Here is a 26,636-nt window from a genome sequence, read left to right as displayed (position 1 = left end):
ATCCCAACCTAAAAACCCAAAACAGTTAAAAAGATGTTTAAGGAACATCAACTCACAAGACCTGACGGCGCTCTGTGGTAGCATCTTGCCACCCCCTTTTAACATGTCGGATGTCCATGACCTGACGGCCCACTATCACCACTCAAAAGTCCCAAGCTAACAATAATCCTAACCTCTCTTCTCTGGGTCAAGTGACACTCCCGAACTGCGAAGAATTCGCTGTTTTCTTCACTGATAAGTCTACTAAGATTGAGATGGAATTAAGCTTGGCCCGTGATCTCCTCCCGAGTGGTCCTCTGAACACCCTTCGCCCTTCAGAGTTGATTAACACTGACCCTTCACAGCCCTTCCTCCCCAAAAACAATGCATCTTGGAGTCTGTTCCAAACCTTGGTTGAACCCGCTATAGTCGCAAAATGCTGTTGACCATGAAACCTTCCAATCACTGCAATGACCCTTTGCCATCAAACCTGTTCCCGGAAGTGAGATCCTCCTTACTAACACTCTGGACGACGATCGTCAATGCTTCTCTTATGCAAGGTGTTATTCCTGATTGCCTTAAATCATGGTGAAGTTACCTTGATCATCAAGAAACCAAATGCTGATCCCACGGACCTTCTTAACTTTCGCACAATCACCAACATCCCCACCTTAGCAAAACTCCTGGAGAAATGTGTGCTCGCCCAACTCTGTCATTACATTACATTGACCACTTCCAGCTCCTGGACCAAGGCCAGTCTGGTTTTCGCCCAGGTCACAGTACGGAGTCGGCACTAACACACATCGTAGATGATGCGCTTAGAATGCTGGATAACAATGAAGCTGCCTATTGATCCTTCTTGACCTCTCGTCAGCATTTGATACTGTCAAACACGATCCCCTAATTGACCTTCTGGAACATGAGATGGGGCTGTCTGGGCCGGTTTTAAACTGGTTCTCTTTGTTCCTTCACAACAGATCCCAAACCTTCAAGGTGAACCACTCCTTGTCACATCCTGCACCGGTCACTTTGGGGGTTCCCCAAGGTTCAGCACTGCCCCCCACGCTCTTTAACCTGTTCATGGAACCCCTGACAAATTCTAAAATCATCCAGCATTCATTATCATATGTACGCGGATGATACCAAACTATACTTGAAGATTGCCTCCCCCGAAGACATCCAGTCCCTCAATTCAGTCCTGCTGGAAACACAAAGATGGTTGACAAGTAATCACCTGAAGTTAAATGCTCTTAAAACAGAATTCTTACTGATCTCACCCCACAACCAATCTCCTGTCATGGAGCAATGGCTGAATCAGTTGACTGCTCTTAACTGTAGATTGCACCTTGTGGACTCGGCATCTTCTCTGGGTGTCATTCTGGACAAAATTCTGAACATGCAGAAGCACATCAGTTCCCTCACCAAAGGAGCGAACTTCCAACTCAGACTACTCAGGAAACTCAAGCCCTTTCTCCCTGCTCATGACCTAAAGGTTGCAGTACAGGCATTAGTGATCTCAAAGCTGGGCTATAGTAGTGCAACACTTTGCGGCCTGCCTAGAGTGAGGACGGCTCCTCTTAGGGCTTCCCTAAACTCCGCTGCTAGGCTCTTAACTGGCACACAAAAATACCACCACATCTCTCTGGACTTGCGGGACCTGAGTTGGCTTCCATACAAAGGTCAGATACAGTTAAAAATTGCATGCATGGCTCAGAAGGCCATCCACTTCAAGACCCCGCTGTACCTCGCTCGGAAACTGTAGCTCTCCTGCGGTTCTAGAGCCTCCAGAAGTGCCAGCACCCTTTTTCTAAAACCACAAAAATTCAAGGAAAAAAGACATATAACCGAACCTTGTCAGAGGATTTGGAACTCCCTTCCACCGGAAGTCAGGGTGAACCCCTCTTCTCTCTTCTTCAAAAAAGAAGTCAAAGGACTCTTGATAAAGGAATGTCTTCCTTAGCATGGCTCCTACATTTGGTTCTGGGTCCATACCCGTTGATTCTGGCCCAGCCTCCTGGTTCATGTGTTTCTTGGACAATTCTAGATTGTGACCTTGTTGCGCTGTCGATTCTGTTGTAAGTTTTTTCCCTCAGGATAATGTTTGTCGATTAGACTTTGATTTTGTTGCCTTGTTTATTCTGTTTTGTTTGCTTATATCCTTTGTGATGCATAATCTGTAAAGCGCTCTGATACCCTTGGTGGTCATGTTCCCGCTATATAAAACTTCCAAAATAAATAAATAACTTGAACATAACAATTACTCAGTTTGATGATCCTGGTCATATGAAAAAATGTGGATTTAGTTTTGGCATCTTAAAATGGTTTGTAAATACAAACCACATCACCAATCATGAAATCATCAACTTTGACATGATGGTAGAATTTATTGTAAATATTCATACTCTTCTTTTAAACATTCTTCAATCTATTGCAGCCAGCTTCCACGTCAGCTGCATGTTCCTTGCCAATCCAATCTTGAACATACCTAGGAAGCAGTTGGTTAACATCTCCTTGGGACACAACTGCTTTAAAGAACTAACACCTGTGGAAGAGTGCGGGGTTAGATGATAGTTCTGGATCTACCTCTTAATGCCACTTCCTTATCAATTACAGCTTGACATGCTAATTGAATAGTGTCTTTCAAAATCCTTTTCACTCTTTCCACCATACCATTGCTTTGTGGGCTGTATAATGCAACAGTAATTTGCTGAATCCCACCATTAAGCAAATATTCGTTCATCGCATGCGAGACAAATTGGACTCCTTTATCGAAGACTAAGAATTTATGGTAATCTTCCACACTAAAAATATTCACCAAAAATGTATTTACTGTATCTTCAGTAGGTTACTTCACCCAAGTACAGTATATCCGCTTGGGACAAACTTATTTCCCAAAAAGTGTGGCAAAATGTTCTTTAGCTCAAACAAAAGCTAGTGCTTCACATTCAGTGGTGCTGTTGTTCAACTGAGCACTAATTAAACACCTAGAGGCTAAGGCCACCATATTCCCCTTTGAGCCAACTCTTTGGCTTAAAACAGTCTCATTGACACTGGCATCCATCGTGACAATGCATATTTGACCTTGATGGTGAGGCTTGAGAGCTGGAGCCATAACAATCAACCACTTAGTTTTTTCTGATGCAAGAGTTTTGTAATTACCGAAAATAAAAGGGAACATCGTTAGAGCACAATTGTTTAAGGGTTTGGAGATAACATCAACATTCTCACAAATCATCGTTAATACTCATGTAAACCGAGGAAAGATTTAACTTGTTCAATATTAGAAGTTTGAACATCCGTGATAGCATTGGCTGATGATCCAAATACTCCACTTGTTCTGTGAAAAGCTTCCATTTTTGTGATTTTCTGATCATGTTGTCATCATTCAAAATACTCAGCACCCGGTCCACAATCTTATTGTGTTCTTCTTTGGTGTATGCCTGAATAAGTATTTAATCTTGAAATGCATGAACAATATGTATGCTATTGAATTACTTAAACATTCATTTCTGAAGAGGCAAGATGACAGCTGTCCGTTTGGTGCTGAAAGCCTTCCTGCCATCATTCAAGGGGACGCAGGTTCAGGTTCCCACGGACAACACCACCTCTGTGTGGTTCTACAACAAATAAGATGGGGTGGGGTCAACATACTTTGTCAGGAGGCCTTGCACATATGGAAATGGATGGACCACCAGGGATTTTCCTGGTTGTGAACTACCTGGCAGCCTCTTGGAAAACCAGGGCAGAAAACTCAGCTGTCAGCACCCGGCGGATCACGAATGGCAACTATTGCCAGAGGTAGCGCAAGGTCTGTTCTGCGAATATGGAAATGCTTGACCTGTTTCACCACTTCCAAGAACAATGTCAGCACTTCAGCATGTTGAAGTTTTCAAGGGGTCTCTCACTTGGAGAAGTGTTCCACCTCAAGTGGAACTCTGGATCCTGTATGTCTCTCTGCTGACACCACTCCTGCATCAGGTTCTCAAGAAGATCAGGACTGGCTGAGCCCAATTCATCTGATTTGCTCTGGACTGGGCACCGAGAGTATGGTATCTAGAACTGCTGAGCTTAAGCATCTGCCCTCTGACCAGACTGCCCTTCCGAGAGGATCTGCTGTCACAACAGACCAGTTGGGTTCTTTATCCTAGTCTTGACAATCTCAACCTCCATGCGTGAAATTTGAGTGGTGACAGCGGAACACCTTCAACCTTCCTCCAAAGGTGGTTGATGGCATCTTAGCAGCCAGATGTCCCTCAGCAAAAAACAGAATGCACCTGTCATTGGGACAAATTTGTAGTTTGCTGCAATGCTTGCCAGATTGACCCTCTGTGGGCCAAACTGTCAGATGTTCATTTGTTTTGTCTCTTGCCTACCAAGGCCTTGCTCTCGGCACAGATAAAGGTCATCTTTTGTCCCTCTATGCCTTATGATTACATAATCATCCATCTTTATATAAATCACATGATGTAATGCGTTTTTTTAAATGGCTGCCACATAGGTTTCCTCCATCTCTTCTTGTGATGCCCCAATGGGCACTCAATCTTGTCCTTGCGTATCTCATGTGTACTCTAATCAAGCCTCTCTACAGTTATCCTTTACGACTTCTCACCATCAAAACTGTATTCCTAGTCGCCATCACTTCAGCATGGCATGTGAGTGACCTTCAGTCATTGTGTGTTCAGCCTTCACACCATCTTCTTCCCCATCAAGATGGTTCTGCATATTAGGGGCTCTTTTCATCCAAAAGTTGTGAATCCACTCCCGTCAGCCAATCCATCACTGTGCTGGCGTTCTATGCTCCACTTCATCTTTCTAAGAAGGAGGAATAGCTCAGCACTTGGACCTTAAGAAAGTGCTCAGATTCTACATTGATCGCACCAAAGACCAACAGGTAGACTAACAGCTCTTTGTGGGGTTCACCAGAGCGAAAAAGGCAAGGCTTAGCAGAAACATACCATCTCATGCTTGATTGTGGTCTGCATGAAGATCTGTTAGGTACTGGCAAAGAGCTAGCCTCTGAATGGACGTATGTGCCCATTCCACCAGGGACAAGATTGCTACCACTGCATTAGCATGCAGCATCTTTGTCCTAGACATCTGCCAGGCAGCTGCGTGGGCGTTCCTCTATGCCACCACTATTGTTTGGACATATTTATGAGGGACAAGGGAACCCAAAAGGTAATTGAGGACCTTGGGTAATAGTTCAGTACAAACAACAGTGATCCTCAAATGGTTAGGATAAGGATTAGATAAATATAGTTCAGAATCGATACTATATTCTGGAAGTCCAGCCGGACAACCGATTTAATTTTGCAATAAAACAATGCACACATATAGGAACAAAATACTTGTGGGACACAGTCCTGTATCCAATTAGAACAGTAACATTACAAAACAAACAAAGGCATTTCAGGCAAGACAATAGGAGCTTTTTACATTATACAATGTTTTAAGCTTTTTCAAAACAGCGAATGCACTTTTTTACACAATGGATTAATGTGCATGCTGTTTTAGTAGGGGTCGACGACGTTTCGATCCTGTTACGAGGGTACTAGGATCATCATCAGGACATTAATGTGTACATGCCTGATTGTAACCGAAATTGCCTGTGGGAAAACAAACAGGGGTGATATAGAGAAGGGGAAGGATAAGCGGTGATCGGAGGAGAAAATAGAAAGAGAAGATTAGGACGATCCGCTCATGGCATGTTGAACAGGGTTTAATGCGCAAAAAGTGCAGGTGTGGTAACATGGAATCATGCTGGTGTGTGGGCATGCCTTTGTTTGTTTTGTAATGTTACTGTTGTAATTGGATACAGGACTGTGTCCCACAAGTATTTTGTTCCGATATGTGTGCATTGTTTTATTGCAAAATTAAATCGGTTGTCCGGCTGGACTTCCAGAATATAGTATCGATTCTGAACTATATTTATCTAATCCTTATCCTAACCATTTGAGGATCACTACTATTGTTTGGACAGCCAAGTCCACAGAGAAAGGCACTTTGCCTGCACTGCCTTGCAGGACTCTGATTTGAGTCCATCCACAGCCGATCTCACTTTGGTACTGCTTTGGTATCTATTCAGAATCTATTCTGGTAGAGTATTCATTCGCAGAGTCCTTGCTGACCCTCCCATCCTCCACATTCTGTGGTTGGACTCTATCATTAATAAGATCCCAAATCTGCACACTGTTGTTCTGCTTGCTTTTGGGGCTCCACTTTTGGAGGCGCAGACAGCCTCGAAAGCAACTGACATCAGTGCCCGGGAGTGGTGCCTCTATACTCCTTCCACGTCCTTTCTGGGGCGGAAGGGTGTAATTGTAGAGGTGCATTGAGCCACCTTTCGGCGTGTAGAGGTGCTACAAAAACAAATCTGGATATTCATAAGGTGAGGAATCTGTGGGTATATAGTCTCTACCAGAAAGAATGTTACCAAATGTAAGAAACTTCAGTTAATTAATCAGCGGGGTTATTTGGCATTCATAAACAAATGTAAACACAGGAGAGGGCCAAAAGGCAATCTTTCTCTTCCGGCGTGTAGAGGTGCTACAAAAATAAAATTCTGGATATTCATAAGGTGAGGAATCTGTGGCTATATAGTCTCTACCAGAAAGAACGTTACCAAATGTAAGAAACTTCAGTTAATTAATCAGCTGGGTTATTTGGCATTCATAAACGAATGTAAACACAGGAGAGGGCCAAAAGGCAACCTTTCTCATCTGACAACAGGTATAAGGGCCTGCCCTTCATCTATAATCTGTGGCTGCCACCACTGCTAGTCCTTTACAGCCCAGTGAGCCGACGGTAGTCCCACAACTAAAAAGATGAGCGCACATGGTGTGTCCTCTCCAGACCAAAACGTCAATTTCTGTGTCTCATTCCTGCCTCAGAAAACCCTCAAGTGTGATATTGTGTTTGCTGAGGCAAAAGTGTGTAAAGACCTACTGAATTTACCATGGGGAACTTGAGACGGATGCAAGCTGATGTTTTTGAGGTAGGGAGGTTTAAGGACATTGATGGGGCCCTTTCCTATCCCAGTACCTTGTGTGTGCATTTAGGTGTCCCAAGTCTCGTGTCACCAACACTTCTCTTCACCATTGCAGCAGTCCAACAGTAAGACAAAACAGACTGAACCAAAACGCACAGTGATCCGCACATTTGCCCAACAATGAAGCTGAGGTATTATCTATAATTATCAACCCTTGGAGGGTGTGATCAGACATAGACTAATTATTTCATGTTTAACTGTATTATGCAATGTGTCCTTTTCAGTTGAGGTAATTATTTTTACCCTATAAAAAGTGATTTCGCATTTTGTTGAATTATTCACATTATGAAGTCCTCCATGGCCTCCCTTAAGGTGGTGGACACTGAAGAAAAAATTCAGCAATACAGTGTTGTTAAATAACTGTGTTTTTTATGTTTTTGCCAACAGACAGACTGGTTCAGTCAATATAAGAAGTCACTCGCTACCTATATGAGGTCATTAGGGGGCGAAGAGGGCCTGGACATCACACAAGATATGAAACCTCCAAAGAACCTTTACATTGAAGTATGTCCATTAGAAATTCAGAAAGTTAATTTGTTAGAACTTTATTTCATGTTTTGCTTGCTTGCGATTAATGTGTTTTTAAAGAGCTGTAAATAACAAGTATGTCAGCCATGAAAGGATTGAAAGGTTGAGTTGGACTCCAAGATTCAGGTTAGGAAAAGGCAACATTTCTGTTAAACTGGCTTAATTTCGCTTTACATTTGTGAAATTACGCCACATGGTGTATTTATACTGCAGAAGTTTAGCCCAGGAACATGAATGACCATAACACGCGTCAATTGTTCACAGCACTTGTGTTTTATGTGCTATTGTTTGTGTGCAAGATGCATCCTTGCGTCCAAAGTGGATGTGGGGATCTGTTTCACGCTAAAATATAGTGTTAAATGTCATTTTTGCATTTCATGTAATTTTGCTTACTTTTTTTTTTTTTTAAAGAATTTTATTGTTTTGTAAAACAGTGAAAACAGTAGGACATTGAAACGAACCTTGCATACATATCCCTAGATAGAGCACCACCCCATTGCACAATCCCTCAACCAACCCTAGTTCTATTGCAGTTCGAAAGACTCTGGCTCCCCACCGTCCCACCATCCCGCAGGTCCCCTTAACCATCCGAGTCAGAGGAGTCCTCATCTGAAAGAGGCGGCGGATCGCATATTCCTCCCCTGTACTTGTTCCATGCCCCCCAGACCTTGGCCCACTTGCGAGGGCATCCCCGTCTAATGAATACAGAACGCTCTGCAAACATGGCTGCGTCCATCTCCCTGCGCCACGTGGACAGCAATGGCACCTCCTCTGCACCCCATTTTTGGGCTATATTCCTTTTGGCCGTCATTTTTTGCTTACTTTTTGTTGAAATTTGTGTAATTATGCGGATGTATGTTATGGAAATTTCACACTATGATGATTCAGACATGCAATTCACACACATATATGTGTGTGTGTGTAATATATATATACACACACACACTATAAGGAGACGTTCCTGGGTTAAACACACTCAAGGTAATGGAAGGAATGCTTGCAATAAGTCTAATCACTGGCAATCACGCGGGGTATCATGCCAACCTTTGTTGTTTTGCCCATTGTGCCACCTCAGTTTGGTCCCAGCCATATGCAACTCAGTCTTAACCCTGCTCCAATAGGAGTGGTCCAGCACAAACTGCCAGGCCTTTCCTGAACCGGAATACAAGAACCCAAAGACATGTTTCGGTCAGATTGGGGCACGTCAGTTGTGTGTAACTTGGTTCCAGTGCCACAGTGAGCAGGAGACCTACATGTGATGTAATGCCCTATGTGGCCAAGGGTATGCCCATGAGTGGGTGCCTTGCTCACTGTGGCACTGGAATCAATCTACGCCTGACTGACGAGCCCCAATCAGGGCGGACCCATTCTTGGGTTGCTTGTGTTCCAGTGCATGGAGGCCCTGAACTGGCAGTTCAGGCTGGACTGTTCCTGTTCGAGCAGGGTCAAGACTAATTTGCATATGACTGGGTACAAATTAAGGTCGCATGATGGATAAAAGAAAGATGGGTTGTAATACTAGTCTGAGCGCTTTCCAATAGTTAGACTTATTGCAGGCATTCCTCCCATCGCCTTTTGTGTGTTTGATGTTCTTGGGGGGCACTATTCACACCTATCCCTCTTGTTGCTTGGAGACAACATTTTTTAAAGCAATTATACATGAAGGGATGGATTTGTGTTGTCTTTGCCTTAAGATTAGTTATCTCTGTTCCATGCCCTACATTGAGCTTATAAGAAGTGTTGCCACTTTAAGCTTGGGTGTTTCATATTTGTTTGATATTTGTTTTCAGTGAATATAGCACATCAACATCAAAGTTGTATATTATTTGGAAAGAGGGTACATCAAAAATGGCTAGTCAATGGTTACTTAATCCAAGAGGTTTAGGAGATATGGGGTGCTAAGGAATAAACATGCATTCTATAGATAAATGCTTTCATTGATGTCCAGATGTCAGTTCCAAAGGAATTGGAACCCTGCTGTAGCTGGTGGCCAGTAGTTTTCATCCATCATTGTGTTTCTGTCTGAGTAACCCTAAGTGTCACTGGTATGACTCTGCATGGGTTTTGGGTTCACTGCATCATAGGGCTTATCCTGCTCTCACCTCGCTGATAAGGCCTGATGAAGTCAAAACATGTCTTGAGATGCTTCTGTTCCCATTCAGAGCGGACATAGCCTTGCAGATCAAACTTGCTTTTCCCTTTTACAAAAGACTCAAAACTGATTTGCATGTAGTTTGTCCATGTGTATAATGGCAATAATAGCCAAAGTGATGAAGGCAGCCTAGAATGATCTGTAAGTCAGGTGGATTCCAGCATTTCCACTCGTAACCTCTTCATCAAGCATGAACTTACTTCTCTGATGCAGCCGTGAACCCCAGTGTGAACCAAGTCAGGCTTCCAGGCCGGTTTTCAGACTTTGCTTTCAGGGTTTAAAGTTTCAATCTGATTGAGATAAAACAGTCTCTTGTTGCAATAAATCTAATGATAATGTTTGTACAGAGCGTGCTACAAACCGAATCATCTCATGGCCCTTTAGATAGTGATCCGGCATCCAGCTGCGTAGAAATAGAGCTGAGATACATTAGTGTGAGAGCAAGGAGACGTGGAGAGTCTCCATGGTTTCCCTAAGTGAAGAGAGAGGATTGAATATAGTCTTCTGTGAAAGTGTCGAGGTAATGTGGAGGCTTGTGAAGTCTGTTTGAGCACCAAGAGCCAAGTGTGGAAACGTATCTGATGCGCCTTCTGGTGGATCAGCAGCTGGCAACGTTTAGGAGTTTGTTGATGGCTGATCTGACTGGGAGACACAGGATGTTCTTGGTGAATTGTTCATTTGTAATTCAGGCAGAGGACTTTAAAATTAATATTCTCTGTCTTGGGCAGCCAATAGCTATGGCAGTCTTTAAAAAAAATATATTTTAACCTATCTTCACTTGTCTAAGGAGCCTGTTTGTAGACCGAAACGAGGCATTTGTGTAGCCCAGTGGTGCTCTTTGTAGATCGGATGTTTTGGTAACTGGTAACACAAGGTGCCTGGGGGTTCAGCTGGCGTTTTTGCCCACTTTGTGCGCCCCCCCCGGGCCTTTTGGTATCATAGAAGGGGCTGCAGACGCTTTTGTGACCCCTTCTGTAATACCGATATCGCTGGCGCACAGTGCTATCTTCAGGGGGCGTTCCCTCATTTGCATGGGGTGTGCCCCATGCAAATAAGGGAATTCCTTTACCTCTGTTCCCGCGCCATATTACAGACGCGGGTGCAGAGGCAAAGAAGCTGTCATGGGGTGCACTGACAATGCGCCACCTAAAAGGTGGCGCACTGTCAATGCGCCCCTGATGGCAGCCCTCTTGCAGGGGTAAAAGGGGCAGTCGCTGACTGCACCTGCCTGCAAAGGGATCTCTAATCCCCTTTAAAAGTGCAGACGGGTTGCCGCATGCACTGGGAAAACATGGAGCATCTTTAAAGTAGCCACTCCGTTGGTCACATAAATTTGCTGCCCAGGCCAGCGCGAGTTCGCGGCTGCCATGGGGCAGCGCATTCACCATAATGCTGGTCATTTTCCTGGATTGCTCTCGGCGCACCTTTTGACCGGTGCACCCAGCGCAATCCAGGAAAATGCTCTTCATGTATAATATGGCCCCAGGTGTTCTTGAGGACTTGCCCCTGTCAGCCTTTTGCAATTCTAAAATTACCAAAGGGGCTATATGATGTAGTGGGGCCATGTGAGTCCCAAAGGACAGCGGCCCCTGGTAAATGATAGAAACCTTCACAGGTCAATATTCAAAGTCAAAACCACACAGGTTTATTCAAAATTAGACTAATTATAGGAAGCAAAAAGAGTAGCTATCTGCAAATCATCAATAAGAAAACAGTTCAACATAGGGACATTAGTAACGTCTCAAAATATTCTGAGTTGTAAGTCAATAACTGGACTGACAGAGTAAGCGTTCAAAGAAATCAATGAATAGTCTGGCACACGTCCCAAAAGAGCACTCGTTGTAGGTTTTCAGTCCGTAAAAAACATGCTTATTAAATCCGAGTTTTCATCCTTTGTCTGAAATGCAACACCATCTGGTGTAAAATAAATTGCACAGTTCATTTCACAAAGCAAGTCCTTTCCTAGCAAATTAACTAAAGTCCTCCTACTGATTTTGAATTTGTGATGATATGATTCATGATTGGACCAATTTTTATTTGGACATTATCTGATAACGTCTTAGTGACTTGTGTATTTGAAATGCCTACACAGGCCTCACAAAATCGAAAAATATTACCTTACCTCCAGGTCCAGGGCTTAAATTTTTACTGTTCATTTACAAGCTTTTGAAATGTTATGTGCCCAGCACGACTGTTCACTTTACAAATGACTTTAACTTTTAAAGTCAGAGATATAAAAGTAAACATCTGTCTCCAGGATAAATTAAACATTGATTTGTTAGAAGACATAGCCTGACATTTCACCTGTCTTTAAACACACAGCAAATGACACAAGATAAAACCAAGATTTAAAGGCATCTTTATTGCTAATTAATTTGTGAATGAACAGAACACCTGTTCTTTGCCAGCTCTCAGGGCCAGTAGGCCCTACAAATAGCTAGACCTGATTGGATGGCCATTCACCTCTTCTTTCACTAAGGGCCTTTCTGATCTATCTCTAGGAGTGTGCCATGCATGCAATCCTCCTCTACCCTCAGGCATCGTCATTCTGCTGAACTTGGTCCTGTAGGAATTCTATACCTGCAAATTCTGGAAATCATAATTAAGCACTAAAGATTTTTTTTAAATCTGCATATTATTTTGCATGGGCTGTTGCATAAGTTGAGCTGAAGGCATATTCCCATTGAACTGCTTGGATTCTGTATGTTCTGTACACAACTCGGCAGGGCTGGGGAAACTAACTGTATCCTATTTTGTTGCATTTTTATTCGTATTTTGCTGCATTTGCGGGACCATTGGAGAGTCATTCTGACATCTATTTGGATTAAATGTACAATTGTTTCAAGTGGCCAGTCTTTCCACTAATGTGGCATGGGCCAATTCTCATCTGTGCAATATTAACATTCTGACCAACACTAGGACCAAAAGCAGGTCAAGGCACATGAAAGCCACCTGAATTTCTCCTTCATTATTTTCTTTTTAATATCTCAACAGCCCCTATAGTACTTTGTATAGGCCAGAATCTCATCTAAAGATTTGGCCTGTCAAAACATTACACATTGCAGAATATGTTAACTAATCTCTGGACATAATCCCAACACAAAAGCTGAAATTAATCCAGAAATACCCTTTTTCACATGAATCTTCGACACCACTATACTCTGTAAATCTGCATCAGTCTCTCATAATATGCAGGCACTGATTCACCTGGATCTTGTTTCGCTCTCATAATCTTTGACCAATTTACTTGTTTCCGAGGAACTTTTGTCTTCAAATGCTAAATAACTTGTCTATATTTCTCCATAGCAACTGGAGAAGGCTTATTGTGAGGAGCTTCATTGCAGTTCTTCTGATGGCCTCTGTACTATGGTCTTACATTCAGTCCACAAATCTCGATGCCACAAGCGATAATAAAACAGGCAAATCTGTCCAAAGTACTTTTGAAACTATTATAATCCTTTCCACCTCTGTACACCACTGCTTAGGCTCCTCTCTGAGCTTTGAAAAAATCTTAATAAATGTATAGAAATCACTTCTTGACTAGGATGCATTCACATATGCTCCTCTGCGCATTCTTCTCAACTGAAACGTTTTTCAACACACTTTCCTTTGATTTTTTTTCTTTTTTAACTCTTCAGGCTTATTGGTCAGATCGGACTATTCTTCTCAAAACTATGTAAAATCTTCCAGTGTGATAATCTTCTCTTTTAATTCTATGAGAGTATTCTGCAATGTTTTGGGATTCTGATTCTTTAATTCCTTCACAGACATCCCTATCTTATGATTCACAAATTCTCTTTTTGTCACATTTACTTTAAGACTTCTGGCCAATTCCTGAAGTTTTTCAAATGCATGATGAGAACGCTTTCCTGCTTCTGCACCCAAATATGCCAATTCATCTTTATTGTACTTTGAAATGTTGTCTCAGTCAACTCATGTTTCTGCCATTAACTTCAAATCTCCTTGGAGATTAAATGTATTTATCTTTACCACTCTTGTGTCAGTGTGTGACCTGCACTTTCACTTGAGCCTCAAGGTGGGCGTCAGTCACCAATCTGTCCATAAACACACAATCTCCTGAGTCTCTCTTTCTTCTCTGTCTCTTTTGTGTAATTGTTTTCTTTTTCTCTGATCCTCAAGTAATTGCTGGGAAAGAAACTATAATTTCTAGCACTTTCTTCCTTCCCCTGGTGTCTAGTTTTCAGAAATGTCTGGCTTTGGTAGGTTTCCCTAGATGGCCGCTGAGCCTGGGACCAAAAACGCAGGTGACCCCCTTGCAAAACCAGGTTGTTTTGTGCTAGATTATTTTGATGTATCCACAATACATTTTGGGCCCTTTTCTGTCGCGAGTACTTGGCCCACCCTCACAAGTGAGGTATCATTTTTATCGGGAGACCTGGGGGAATGCTTGTTAGTAGGAAAATTGTTGTTTTCTGATTCCGAAAGATTATGGCACAGTAATGCAAGAAAAATGTGTGACTATGGTCACATTTTGAGGTTTGCATGGCATTGTGGGTAAGAAAACATGTTGAGCATGACGAGGGGAACACCACCCAATACTCCCCTTGGGTTTTAGTTTACAAAAATATCTATAGTTGATAGATTTTCCCTAGAGACAATCTACAACTTGGCAGAGAAAGACAGAAAAGACAAATATGACTGCTCATCCATCTGTTCCTCAAGTACACACACATACTGGTTGGATTTGGCATGAGGGTGAGTGAAAGGTTAAAAATTTACATTTTATTAACAAGAGATTTCACAAAAATGAATTGCACTGTGAATAATTAAAGGTTAAAAACCAGAACTAATGACTCGCAGCTTGTGAGCTGTAAAGCCACGTCAAGGCACCAACCTCTTTGCTGGCCATTCACTCACCTTTCTTACTTGACACACACATTTACACTGCCAGCCGTGGGCCCAGCACATTACAACACTCGCATCAGCAGACAATGGAGAGACAATGTACACCCTGACAGAGAGAGATGGAAAAGACAAACATTACTTCACAAGCCCGGGTCCACGCATACGCGAGCCAATCCGCAGTCCATGCACGCCGCCAGCCAAGCCCCAGTCCACGCACACTGCCAGCCAAACCCCAGTCCACGCACACCGCCAGCCAAGCCCCAGTCCACGCACACCACCAGCCAAGCCCCAGTCCACGCACACTGCCAGCCAAGCCCCAGTCCATGCACACTGCCAGCCAAGCGCCAGTCCATTCACACCGCGAGCCAAACGCCAGTCAACGTACACCGCTAGCCAAACTCCCGTACACGCACATCGCTATCACTTTTTTTTTTTAAACAGAAAAGAAAACTCAAACCATTTGGAAGTAAATACAAAACTATAACTACAAACACAACAGCTGTAACTAAATATATCACACTAATGCCAACCGTGAAACTGAACAGAAAATATATAACAATACAGACCAGGCAGTTCACTTTTACACTCACGGTTGCTCCCAAAAACTCTTTTGTGTGTGATACAATCTGAAACATGTGGGCACACACATCCCAGGATGAGAAGGACAATCGGCACAGTGCAAACGACTCTCCTTCCATAGTGCATACGACTCTCCTTCGGCATACCTCTTCGCAAATAGACTTTACATCTCTTACGGGGATTGTTTTTTTGGAGCGTGGGAGGAATGTAATCAGAAATGTGGAGATCTTTCAATCTAGCCACATCCTCCACCACTCCCACTCTAAGAACAGTTGCCTGTTCCTCTTCAACAAGGCTGCCTATCCCAGACTCCTGAAACTGAACAAAAGTCATCCTTGACTCTGAAGAACAATCCTTGAACACAACAAAAGCATTAAAAGTTGCTAAGTTGAAGAGATGGATGGCCAATTTCTAATATCAAATGTAAACCTTACGAACAGCAGCATAAGGTTCTAACCTCTGATCTACTCTATCTACACCACCCATGTGCTTATTGTAGTCTAAAATGCACACAGGTTTGCGCACCTCAGCAACCTGACCCCAAACAGTCACAGGTGAAGTACTTTCATCATGGATGGTAGTCAGCATGTAGACATCCCTCCTGTCCACAAATTGCACACTTATCAGTTTATCACTACGCAAGGCACTCCACTGTTTCCTCAAGTGTTTTGGGTAACCGTTACTGTTAGAGTGGATTGTGCCACAAGCAACAGTTTCCACTTTGAACAGTTCCCTAAACAATTGCACAGCAGTGTTGAAGTTATCTAGGTACAAATTGTGACCTTTGTTAAAAAGTCCTCGACCAAGTTCCCACACAATTTTTTTACCAACTCCAAAAGTGGACGGACAACCAATCAATAGTGGAATTCCTACCAATGTACACCCGCAAATTATAGACCTATCCTGTGATACTGCCAGACAACATATACATCTTAATTCCAGAATGTGCCCTCTTGCTATGAATGTACTGCCTAAATACCAAACGTGCCTTAAACTGGACCAAAGACTCATCAACAGCTATTTCTTTCCCTGGAGCATAGATCTCTGAAAATCGATCTACAAAATAATCAAGGACTGGCCAAATCTTAAAAAGGCGGTCACAATCAGGCTTATCGTGTTGCAACGCTGAAGCATTATCAACAAAATGCAGCCTCTGAAGCAAAAGTAAATACTGATCACATCTCATAATTGCATGAAATATGGCAGTTGCCATCAAGGTACTGGTAGACCAATATCAAGACCGGGACGGCTTCTTTATCAAGCCTATCAAATAAAACCCAAAAACGTCTTCATATCTTCCATATTTGTGGGCGTCCACCGGGTAGCTCTAGAACGGAGCATAAGTCTGGCACTGTTGTCCCTCAAATACTGTTCAGCATACAAATTAGTCTGCTCAATAATCTCAGCCAAAAATACATCATCCATAAACAACAACAAAAAAATGTATAAGCAAAATGTTTTCACAATTCAATCAACACCCTGCAACAGCACTAAAAGCAGGCAATATGCAGCTGCACCATTTTTGGTTCAGCCCAGAGTCCAGCACTTCCAAGGGGAAGTCTTGCAGCCCCAGGCTGCAATCCAGATGCCTCTTGCTGCACTATCGACACATCAGTGTCCTCCTCTAAAACAGGCACTTCATCCGCTCGGTGAGTAGCTTTATCCTCACTGAGAGTAGCTTCGTCATCAGATCAGATGATCCCTCCTGGACAGAAAAACACTGCCAGAATCTTGCACGTCCTCCTCTGCCTCAGATGCACTGTCCATCTCAGGATCATGGTCTGAGGAAGATTCAAAAAGCATGCCAACAACCTGCTGAGCAGTAATCCTGCGGCTAGCCATAATCCTTACTAATAAAGGTAACTTGACAAACAAGTCAAGAACAAACACTTTGTAAAATAAGTAATACACAAAATGTGGCTTTATCACAAAGACCTATATATTCAAAAACGATACCACTCACTTGCCAGTAAGAGCTAGACTCACCACCACCTATTCTGCACAGACACAGCAAGGACCAACGATATCCCACTAAAAAACAAAAAATAAAATAAAATTACAAATAAGATAACACAATACACATCGTGTACAAACCCAAAGAGAATTTCACACTCAAAACATAAGCTAAATATACTGTATTACGACACCGCTTAGAAAAAATTCATTAATGCATGATAATAATACTCATTTGGAGTAAACATTACAAAAAAGATTTTCTTACCAAACACATGCAACTACACAAACTGCATATTTACCACTGCCAAAACCGCAAACAGGAATCGCGTCAACTGAATCAAAAGCTTTGCACTGCAATAAAAAGGAGAAATAAAGCATTACAATTAGATATGCAAATAATGCGCCTGTCAACACACAATCGACCAGCCAAGCTGGAGTGCTGATGGCCCTAAAAATATGTCCAAAACCTTCACTCCCAGAAGGGGAGTGACCCTTGCCCTTGGGAGCAGCTGAGCCTAAAAGCATATTGCTGAACGGTCAAAATAACCTCCCTATAGGGGGCGACTCTTGCCCAAGGGGCCACTCCCCAACAACAACAACCTATTGAAAGCAACATCCCTGATGTCTAGTGGCTTCTGCCCCCCTTGGGGGCAGGTGGGCCTAAAAGCATAAGGCCGATCTGCCCCCAAGGGGGGCAGAAACTGTCAAAATATTCACCCCCCCTAAGGGGGAGCGACCCTTGCCTAAGGCACCCCACCCCAACATTGAAAAAATAGATTAATCCTTGGTGGCCTAGTGGGGTAGGCCAACCTAAAAAATACAAGCCGAACACCCCCCAGTAACAAACCGGCCCCCACTGCTGCGAAACCGGCTCCTACCCTTCCAGCCTCCCGGGGAAATACCCAATGCCAGTCCAGCCCTGTTTGGAATGTATATGCTTGACGTCTGGCAGTTACTGGCTGGTATTCTTGGATATCACATTTCATGTTGTTTGTTTCTATTTCCGGTTCTCTATTCCAACCTCACTCAATACGGTACTTGATAAGGGAAATGCTAGGTCTTTTGCTCCATACCACTCGGTAACAAGGTGCCCACCACTTGTGCTTGACATCGGGCAGTTTTAGACTGGGCTTCTAGGATATCAAGCGTAGTTCTGTTGTCTGTTATTAAACTTTACTTAAACTTATCTGGAGTGCCTGATTATTATTATCTGGAAGAGGACTTCACGCCTCCCCATTCATCCTCTGGAAGAGATTTGTCAAAATTGCATTGCATTGGACACTGCCGGTGAAATATTTCCTCATGTTGACTTCTGAATCTGGGTGCCTAAAACAGCATGACTCTTTACCATACCTACTGAGGTAACCACCAAGTCTATGTCTTCTGACCACATGGTAATAAGTTGCCCACCAACCTTTGGGCCATTTGTACCACGTCTGCAGCAGGTGCTTTCTTGTCACAGCCAGTCCATCTCCGGATCAGTGGCGGCTCCTCCGCTAAGGCGGAGGAGAGTTACCCCACTGCGCAAAAAGGAAAAATAAAATGACAATAACGTACCGTTATTGTCATTTTATTTTTCCGATTGCATACAGTCAGTGGCCTGTGTGGAGCGGGGCTGGCCAGAGCAGGGGGAGGAGTGGTTTGCACTCCTAAAGTGCGGATGAACTGTTTGGCCTGCCCTTTTGGGCCGACTAAACAATTCATTCGCACTTTGCATGTTCTCCACCAGGCTGCATTACACAGCCTGATGAGGAACATGCACAGACTCCCTATTCCAGTCTGAGCGCTGATCCAAGGTGCTCAGACCAGTCACAACGCTGCATTGCAGTGTTGTGATTGGTTCAGTGGAGCCTGTGTGCTGAGTGCTTCCTCCTGCCGGACGGACTGCAGAAAGGAAAAAGGAAGAGGATGCAGGCCGTTCTAAGTTAAGTGTGTTTGTTTTGTTATTTAACACCCCCGTCCAGTAGCAGCTGCTACTGCACTGGATACCTGTATTGTAATAGGGAGATTGTGAGGACTTCCAGAGGGAAACCAGGGGTTGTGTCACTCCTGATTTTATTTACCTCACAGACCTGTACAGGTCAGTACATCCATTCATCAGCCAATGATAATAACCACACTGTTCTATGAAATAGTTTAATTTATTCATGGTGGACATGAATGTTCTTGACCCCTGAGTCAAAAGTAATGAAAAATGTAATGGGAGGGATTTACAGTTCGGTGACTGAAGCAGATGTCAGAAGCCCCGGAATGGTAATTATGCTTCAGAGCCATGCTGGATTAGCCCACTTAAGTGGATTGACATCATTGGAGCACTGGAATGAAGGAGACTTATTGTGGGAAATTGGGTTATTGTTTGAGAGGCATTGGAACCTGTACTCCAGCAACAACGACCAATCCTTGTCAGGGTGAATCACAAAAGTCTCTAAATTAACCTGTGCCCAATGGTGCCTTGGCACAAAAGCAGTCAGGGTTAACTTAGAGGCACTGTGTTAAGTGTCTATGCAGTACATGAACAGTAATAAAGTGAAAACACATCACAAGAGATATCCCGCTCCAATTTAGATGAATAGAGTAAAATGTAATAAATAAAATGATACCAAAACAACAACAATCCAATCAGTAGAACTGTTGATATGCAATTTCAAAGTTTTAGGTAGGTATAGCACCCAAGAGCACAAAGTGCCAGTCACAGTCAACTGGTCGTGCTAGACCGGGGAAGTCAATAGTGTAGGCCGATAGCGAGGGAGCGCATGCTGGATGGAGGAACCGAGTTAGTCCCACTGAGAAAGTTACCTTAGCAAAGTCCAGCGCTAAGAGTCCAGTTTGCAGTGGAGGACCCCACAGGAAGAGCCTTGTGAATGTTGTCTATGTAGAGCAAACAGCAGGCCTGGCGTTGCGGACAGATGTTGCTGTAGTGTGAAGGTCCGTTTGGGCGTCGCAGATGGTCAGTGCTTAAGCTTCATGTTGGTGATGACCGCGGGCTGTTGCTGCAGTAGTGTAAAATGCAAAGCTCATGGTGCCGGTTGTCACTGGCCGTTGCTGTAAGACAATGAGTCAGGTTCCCTGGAGCATCGTCTTGCTGTTTGTCTCGGGTGGTAGATTCTCTTGTGTGAATAGGCCAGTTCGCGGTTGCGAAGAGCCCAAAACCTCAGAATCTCTTTCTTTCTTTCTGAGGAGTGCATTCTGATGGCACCCAAGGGTCCAGGACCTAGGGAGGCACATCTTGGGAATCACAGACTCACTCTAGCAGAGGCCAGCAGAGCTCAGGTAGGTCCTGTTGCAGGTCCAGTTTTAGCAGATCAGGTGGTCAATTGCAAGGAGGCGTCTAGAGCTTGTTATGTCCCTGTTGCTTAGAACAGGGGGTCAGCCAACTGACCTTTTGAATCACTCAGGTCTTCCTGGGAACAAGAAAATGGTCCTCCCTTCTTCAAGCAGCAAAGCAGGCCTCAGGCAGCAGGGTAGGGTGAGAAGCTGGCCTGGTATATGATGTACACTTATGTAAGTGGACCCCTTGCACCAGTCCAGACAACCCTTATGGTAATTTAAGAGGTCTTGGACAATTTTAGGAAGCTCTCTAAGTGGTAGCTGTGGAGAGCAGCCTCCAAGGTTAGTCCAGAAGCAGTGTAAAGCAACTTGTTTTACCAGAATGCAACCTTATAGTATAGATTAATTGGGAAATAACCACACAAGGTGTTTATAAAAATATGTATTTATTATATAATACTCTCTAACACATACAAGTATCTCCTACCTGGAGGTATGCAAAAGGCACACAATACTTTAGCAAAGAAACACAGTTAATAGCATGAAATACACAGTGGCCCCAGGGTGGGACCAAACCATGTACTAAGAAAGTGGTATAAGAACCACGACTGGAATCAAGACAAGGTCAAGAGGACGTAGAAGTGCTGGGGACCCAAGGAACCACCCAAGGTGAGTATCTACAGGCCCCACGGAGAGCATGTGCAGTGTGAGTACACAACAGCGTTCTCCATACAATTCAACATGTAAGTCGCGGTTGGATTTTTAAAGATTAAGGACCCTTCCCAGTGGACCCTGAAGAAACCCTGTGGAAGACAGAAGGTTGGAGAGCCACTCCACCTGTGGATACCCTAGTACCCACGTTATACACACCAGGGAAGCCGGGTGCATACGTGTGAATTGGTGTCGGAAACCGCCATCGTTTCCAATAGAGGACATCAGGAAAGTGCCGCTGCTGGAAGAGTAGAACATGTCCGGTGGAATCCGAAGGTGGATTTTAGACGAGAAGTACCTGGAAGCAGAGGGGACAGAGTATATGTCACTCAGGTGTGACCAGGTAACTTGGAAGACGAATGCCCTCTGATGTCAGGTGTTGCAGGAGATTTGACGAGGACCTTGACTCTGCAGCTGTGAGAACCAGACGATGCTGAGGAAGACCAGGAGCCGTGCACAAGTTGTCTCTTAAAGGATGTCGAGTGTTTGGGGGTAGGTGTCCGGCTAGAGCACCAATAAGCTTTGGCAAATGCAAACAACGCAGGAGCTGAAGAAGGAGCAACGTCAGAACCAGCAAGGTCCAGGGGACTCAACCACAAGCATGGGAGGCAGGGTAGGCCCAAGCAATCAGGGGAGCCCAAGAGAAACAAAGGTGACCCTCAAATGGACCCACATGCTGGAGGCACTGGAGTCGCGAGAGGACATCAAGCAGCTCACCAAAAACTGCAGGCCACGATGCACATGATTCGGTGTGGCTGAAGATTCTGGTCACTGGAGATTTTTGAGGTTGGGACTACTTGGAGCTCGAAGATCTTCTTGGAGAGTACTCAACACACCTTTGTGGTGCATAGGGGTTCTGTTATTGCAACCCCCACGATGGATGCTGGCCTCAAACATGGTCAGAGGATAGAGCAGGCCTTGGGGGGGGGGGGGGGAATCCACCACCTGTGTTGCAGAGCCGTTCGGAGTCGGGGGGAGGAGCTCGGGATCAGCAGACCGGTTGACTTAGTTGCGGTGCCTGAAAATGCAGGGGAGTGACTCCTTCACTCCAAGGAAGATTCCTTCAGGTGTTTTGATGCCCACATGCCTTTGAAGGTTCCTGTATGGTGCACAGGCACAGACAATTCAGCAGACTGGAAGGGAGACTAAGTCAGGCCCAAACGGAGTCCAGAGTGCCCAGATGGTAGAAGTGGTGTCTGATCTGAATACTATCCCATGACAAATCTAGAGACCTACCCAGGTAAGCCCTTAAGTACCCTAGGGAAAGGGTTGGGAAGATTCAGGGGACCCTCCCAGGGGCGGGTCTGGACAGGGGGGTTACTCCCATGCCCTTTGTCCAGTTTCGCGCCAGAGCAGGATCCAACAGCTCCCAGAACTGGTTTGAACTGGACTATGCACAGGGACACCAAATGTGCCCCTCATGCAGACTTAGTGGCACTGGCAAGCACTCCCGTCCCATCCCAAATACATTAAATCCTATCTGGGAGGTGGTCACACCTCCCTGTGACAGGATGCCTATTGTTCTACTTTCCTCAGCTCAAGCCTGGCTCAGCAGCAGGAGGGCAGAGTCGTGTCTCTGCTCGGCAGAAACCATTTAGTGCTGTCCGGATCAAGTAGGGTGGTACCGGGAATACTGTGAGCCTAATGGAAGGCTCTTCCAGTGCCTGGAATCATACCTCCCACATCGTTTACGGTGTTGGTGTGTGATTCCAACATGTTTGATACCAAACATGATAGGATTTGTTTCAGCCGTTTTTTCGAGTTGGTCATCACGTAATTATGTGGTGCCCCTCTATATAGTATATGGCTGCTTCACTGACAGCCCGGGAGAATGGACTCCGTAGGCTGCAGGGGTGTCCAGCTTCAGGATTGCAAAGGCCTGCTCTAGGGGGGACTCCTAGGTTTTAAGTGCAGTGACTCTAGGTAAAGGAAACCAATATCTTTAGTAAGTGGTGCTAGCACCATCTTACACAGGCTGCAATGGTAGGCCTGTAGTTCCATTTTGAATGGTCTTTCATGGGTGGCAAACTACATGCTTTAGCCCATGGGACACCTCTGGGGTACCTTTGCCCTGGGTACCTCAGTACCATATACTAGGGACTTATAAGGGTACCCCAGTATTCAATCTGGGATGTACCCAAGTACTCAACACAACAGTTTAGGTAGAAAGCAGATAGACTGGGGTCTTGATTAGCAGGATCCCAGTCAGACTAGTCAAATACAGCTTAGCACCAGGAAAAAAGTGGGGGTGACCATAGAAGTAGTTCCTACTTTCCTACAGGTAGTCCTCTGAAGAACAAGGCAGGCTTCAAGCAGCAGGGCATGCCAACTATCTGAACGTGCGATTTTCAGAATTGTGTCCTAAAATCCAACTTTACCATTAAAGAGTATTTTAAATTACAATTCTTTTGAGACCAACCATATCCCAAACAAAAGTTATCACTTATTAAATGTAATAACGAAACCCAGTGTTATCCTATGGGAGTGGTAGGGCCCATAGTAGTGAAAAATTATTTTGGGAGTTTGACTACCAGGACATGTAAAACTTAAAAGTACATGTCCAGCGTTTTAGATACACTGTAATTTGCCCGACAGGCTGTTTAGGACCTACCTTTAGGGGGATGACATGTATTAACAAGCATTGGCACAGCCAATAGCTCTCGCCTTTGGGACCATATAAGTGGTTAGCCATGCAGCACTCAAGCTGCGAGTTTACAAACATTAGAAAGAGCACAGAGCAACCAGTCACATTTTGTTCAACAGTGGTCGTTGCGCTGGACAGCGAGATGAAGGGGAGAAGGGAGATTAGTGCAGAGATTAATGTTAAACGGTGACATGGCTGCAAAAGCAGTTAATAAAAAGAGAGAGCGCATTACTGGCCACAAACAGCTTTAAATTACTCTGCGTATTGCTAGGCGCGAGCAGGCAGGAGAGGGGTGTGGGGCATGAGAAGGGGCGGCGGGGGGTGCGAGGGGGAGGGCAGGGGAAGCAGCGGAGGAAGACGGGAGAGAGAGGATGGGAAATGTATTGGTACGGAGGAGTGGGAGATGGGGGGGAAGAGAAGGCGCAAGGGTAGAGGAAGTGGGGGGGAGAAGGTCAGAAAATGAAGGTGTGCAGCAGGGAGCTGAGAGGACTGGGGCAGAGGAGAGAAGGCAAGCGTCTGTCTCCGAGTGACCACAAACGGGACGCGTAACTTCAGGTTAGTTGTCAAGACACCAAAACCACTTTTGTGTGTGTGCAGAGGTGAAAAATACTGACAGGCTGCGGATGAGCAACAGGCGAGGGGCCAGCGCTGCTCACTCCTACCACCTCCACAGCCAATATATCTCCTGCGTCCATCCATGTCACAGAAAGCACTGGCCGCGCTCCAGCCATTAAATTACTGTCAGGGGCACAAAAGAAACAAGTGTTTCTTAATTCTGAATAGGAACAACAAACAGGCGCCCCATTGTGTTTACGGGGGATTGGTAGCAGCGGAGAGGCAGATGCGTAACGCATCTCTGCTTGTGAGAAGGCGTGCCAGCGGCCAGTGGGAGCTAATGGTGCGTGCAGACCCTTTACAAGACATCCCCTAATTGTGGTCTTTACGTAAACTACACTTCTCACAAGGAAACGGGCACTGCTATACTTAACCGGGACAGAGAGGTGCAGCTAACTGGGAGGACTGCAATGAGGTTGGGGAGGTGTTTAGAACGTGCTGGTCTTACTCCTCGTCATTTGCAAAAATGCCTCATGCAGCGCTTTCACGGTAATGGCGGCTCATGTAAACAAAGGGGCACGGCCGCTATTAATGTGAAAGCACTGCATGGGGCGCATTTACAAACTAAAGTTAAAAGAAAACAAGCCCAGACTAGCGCGGTCGCGAAAGTGAAAGCGACCGACTGCACTGGGTTAATTAGTAACCTGAAGTAACCTGATCCTGGAATGCAGCTGGCACACTGCGCGCCGCTGCTCACTCCCGAGACCCATAGGCCATGGGAGTGAACGTTTACAGAAAAGGCGGGAAATACATCCGCCTTTGGCCATTTGCGTGCTTTCATTTTTTAAAGCCACACACAATGGCCAATAAAATGTGTGGGAGGAGTCCAACCCACACGGAAAAGTCTCTTGGAAGTCTGGAGTTATTCCAAGAGGCCCTATCCTAGTGCAGCGCATGCGCGCTGCACTAGGCTCGACCTAAAAAGAGAGGTTTAGGCCTTGTAAAAGGTTTATTTTGCTGGGTCGATTGACAGTATAAAAGTACACACAAGCTGCAATGGCATGCCCGAGACATGTTTTAAAAGGCTGCTTAAGTCAGGGCAGAATATGTGCTACATGCCCACTAGTAGCATTTCAATTGCAGGCCGTTGGAACAGATTGCACCAGTTTGCTAGGGACTTATAAATAATGAAAATGAGCCAGTTGGGAGTAAGCCAGTTTTGGTAACCGTTCCTATGGGGAAAGAGAGAAGAATAAACAGCCAGGTGGGCTGTAGGGAAGTGTGAAGTGTCTCCAGATGGGTTCGAGTGTGCCGAGAAAGAGTAAGGTACTCCTGTGTTGATCTAGAGGTGCCCTCACACACTCTTTCAGGTGTATAGCATCATCATCGGGCTGGTGCTCCTCGTGGGGATGGCGCTGCAGTCCCTCACGGGCCCGTTTGACGGGGCTCTTTGATGGAGATCTTTTAGGAGTTTGCCGCACTTGTGCATGGGGGTGTGTGGGTCAAAGTGGTGGTGGTGAGTGTGATATAAAAAAAACCCAAGGACACTGGCAATTTATTGGGGATGTCCTTGGAGTCTGGTTAAAATATATCACGGGGGATGGAGAAGCAAGGTCAGTTGCCTGTGTGAGAGGGGAAATTCAACAAATACGGTCCCTCTTCTCTCACCCGTGTAGTGAATAGTGTAGATATATCAAGGGGTCAACATGTTTCGCGCTTTAAGTAGTCCCTAGTGGATCTAAGAGCGCTTCATCAGGACCTAAAGAAAAAGTGTGTCAAATGGGAATCGGGAAAAGACGCCCTATACAGCCGTGGTTACCGGGTAGGTGATCCGGAGCACAGAGGAAGAGCGCCAACTGCCTCCACTGTTTCACGGCTTCGCTGACGAGGTCCATCCTTGAGCGAGGGAGGGCCGCATCTAGGGACACTCATAAACGACGTGTTCCTCACCTAATTTCTCTACAGCATTTCCTATAATAAGGACCCATGGGATTATAGGGCGTCTTTTCCCGATTCCCATTTGACACACTTTTTCTTTAGGTCCTGATGAAGCGCTCTTAGATCCACTAGGGACTACTTAAAGCGCGAAACATGTTGACCCCTTGATATATCTACACTATTCACTACACGGGTGAGAGAAGAGGGACCGTATTTGTTGAATTTCCCCTCTCACACAGGCAACTGACCTTGCTTCTCCATCCCCCGTGATATATTTTAACCAGACTCCAAGGACATCCCCAATAAATTGCCAGTGTCCTTGGGCTCTTTTTCTATCTCACTCACCACCACCACTTTGACCCACCCACCCCCATGCACAAGTGCGGCAAACTCCTAAAAGATCTCCATCAAAG

General features: G+C 44.8%; 1 protein-coding gene across 3 annotated transcripts in view; it reads left to right on the top strand.

Moving 5' to 3' along the window:
- The window catches only part of GINS1 (GINS complex subunit 1), a 278,493-nt gene that overhangs the window by 183,284 nt on the left and 68,573 nt on the right, over positions 1–26,636 (top strand). For all 3 annotated transcript variants that reach the window (XM_085612334.1, XM_085612335.1, XM_085612336.1), the window contains exon 5: positions 7,415–7,531. In XM_085612334.1, coding sequence (XP_085468460.1) covers positions 7,415–7,531 — 117 coding nt within the window. The remainder of the gene's footprint in view (positions 1–7,414; positions 7,532–26,636) is intronic.

The sequence above is a fragment of the Triturus cristatus genome, chromosome 6 (assembly GCF_964204655.1).
Source record: "Triturus cristatus chromosome 6, aTriCri1.1, whole genome shotgun sequence".
NCBI lineage: Eukaryota > Metazoa > Chordata > Amphibia > Caudata > Salamandridae > Triturus > Triturus cristatus.
This window is presented reverse-complemented; position numbering and strand designations above follow the sequence as displayed.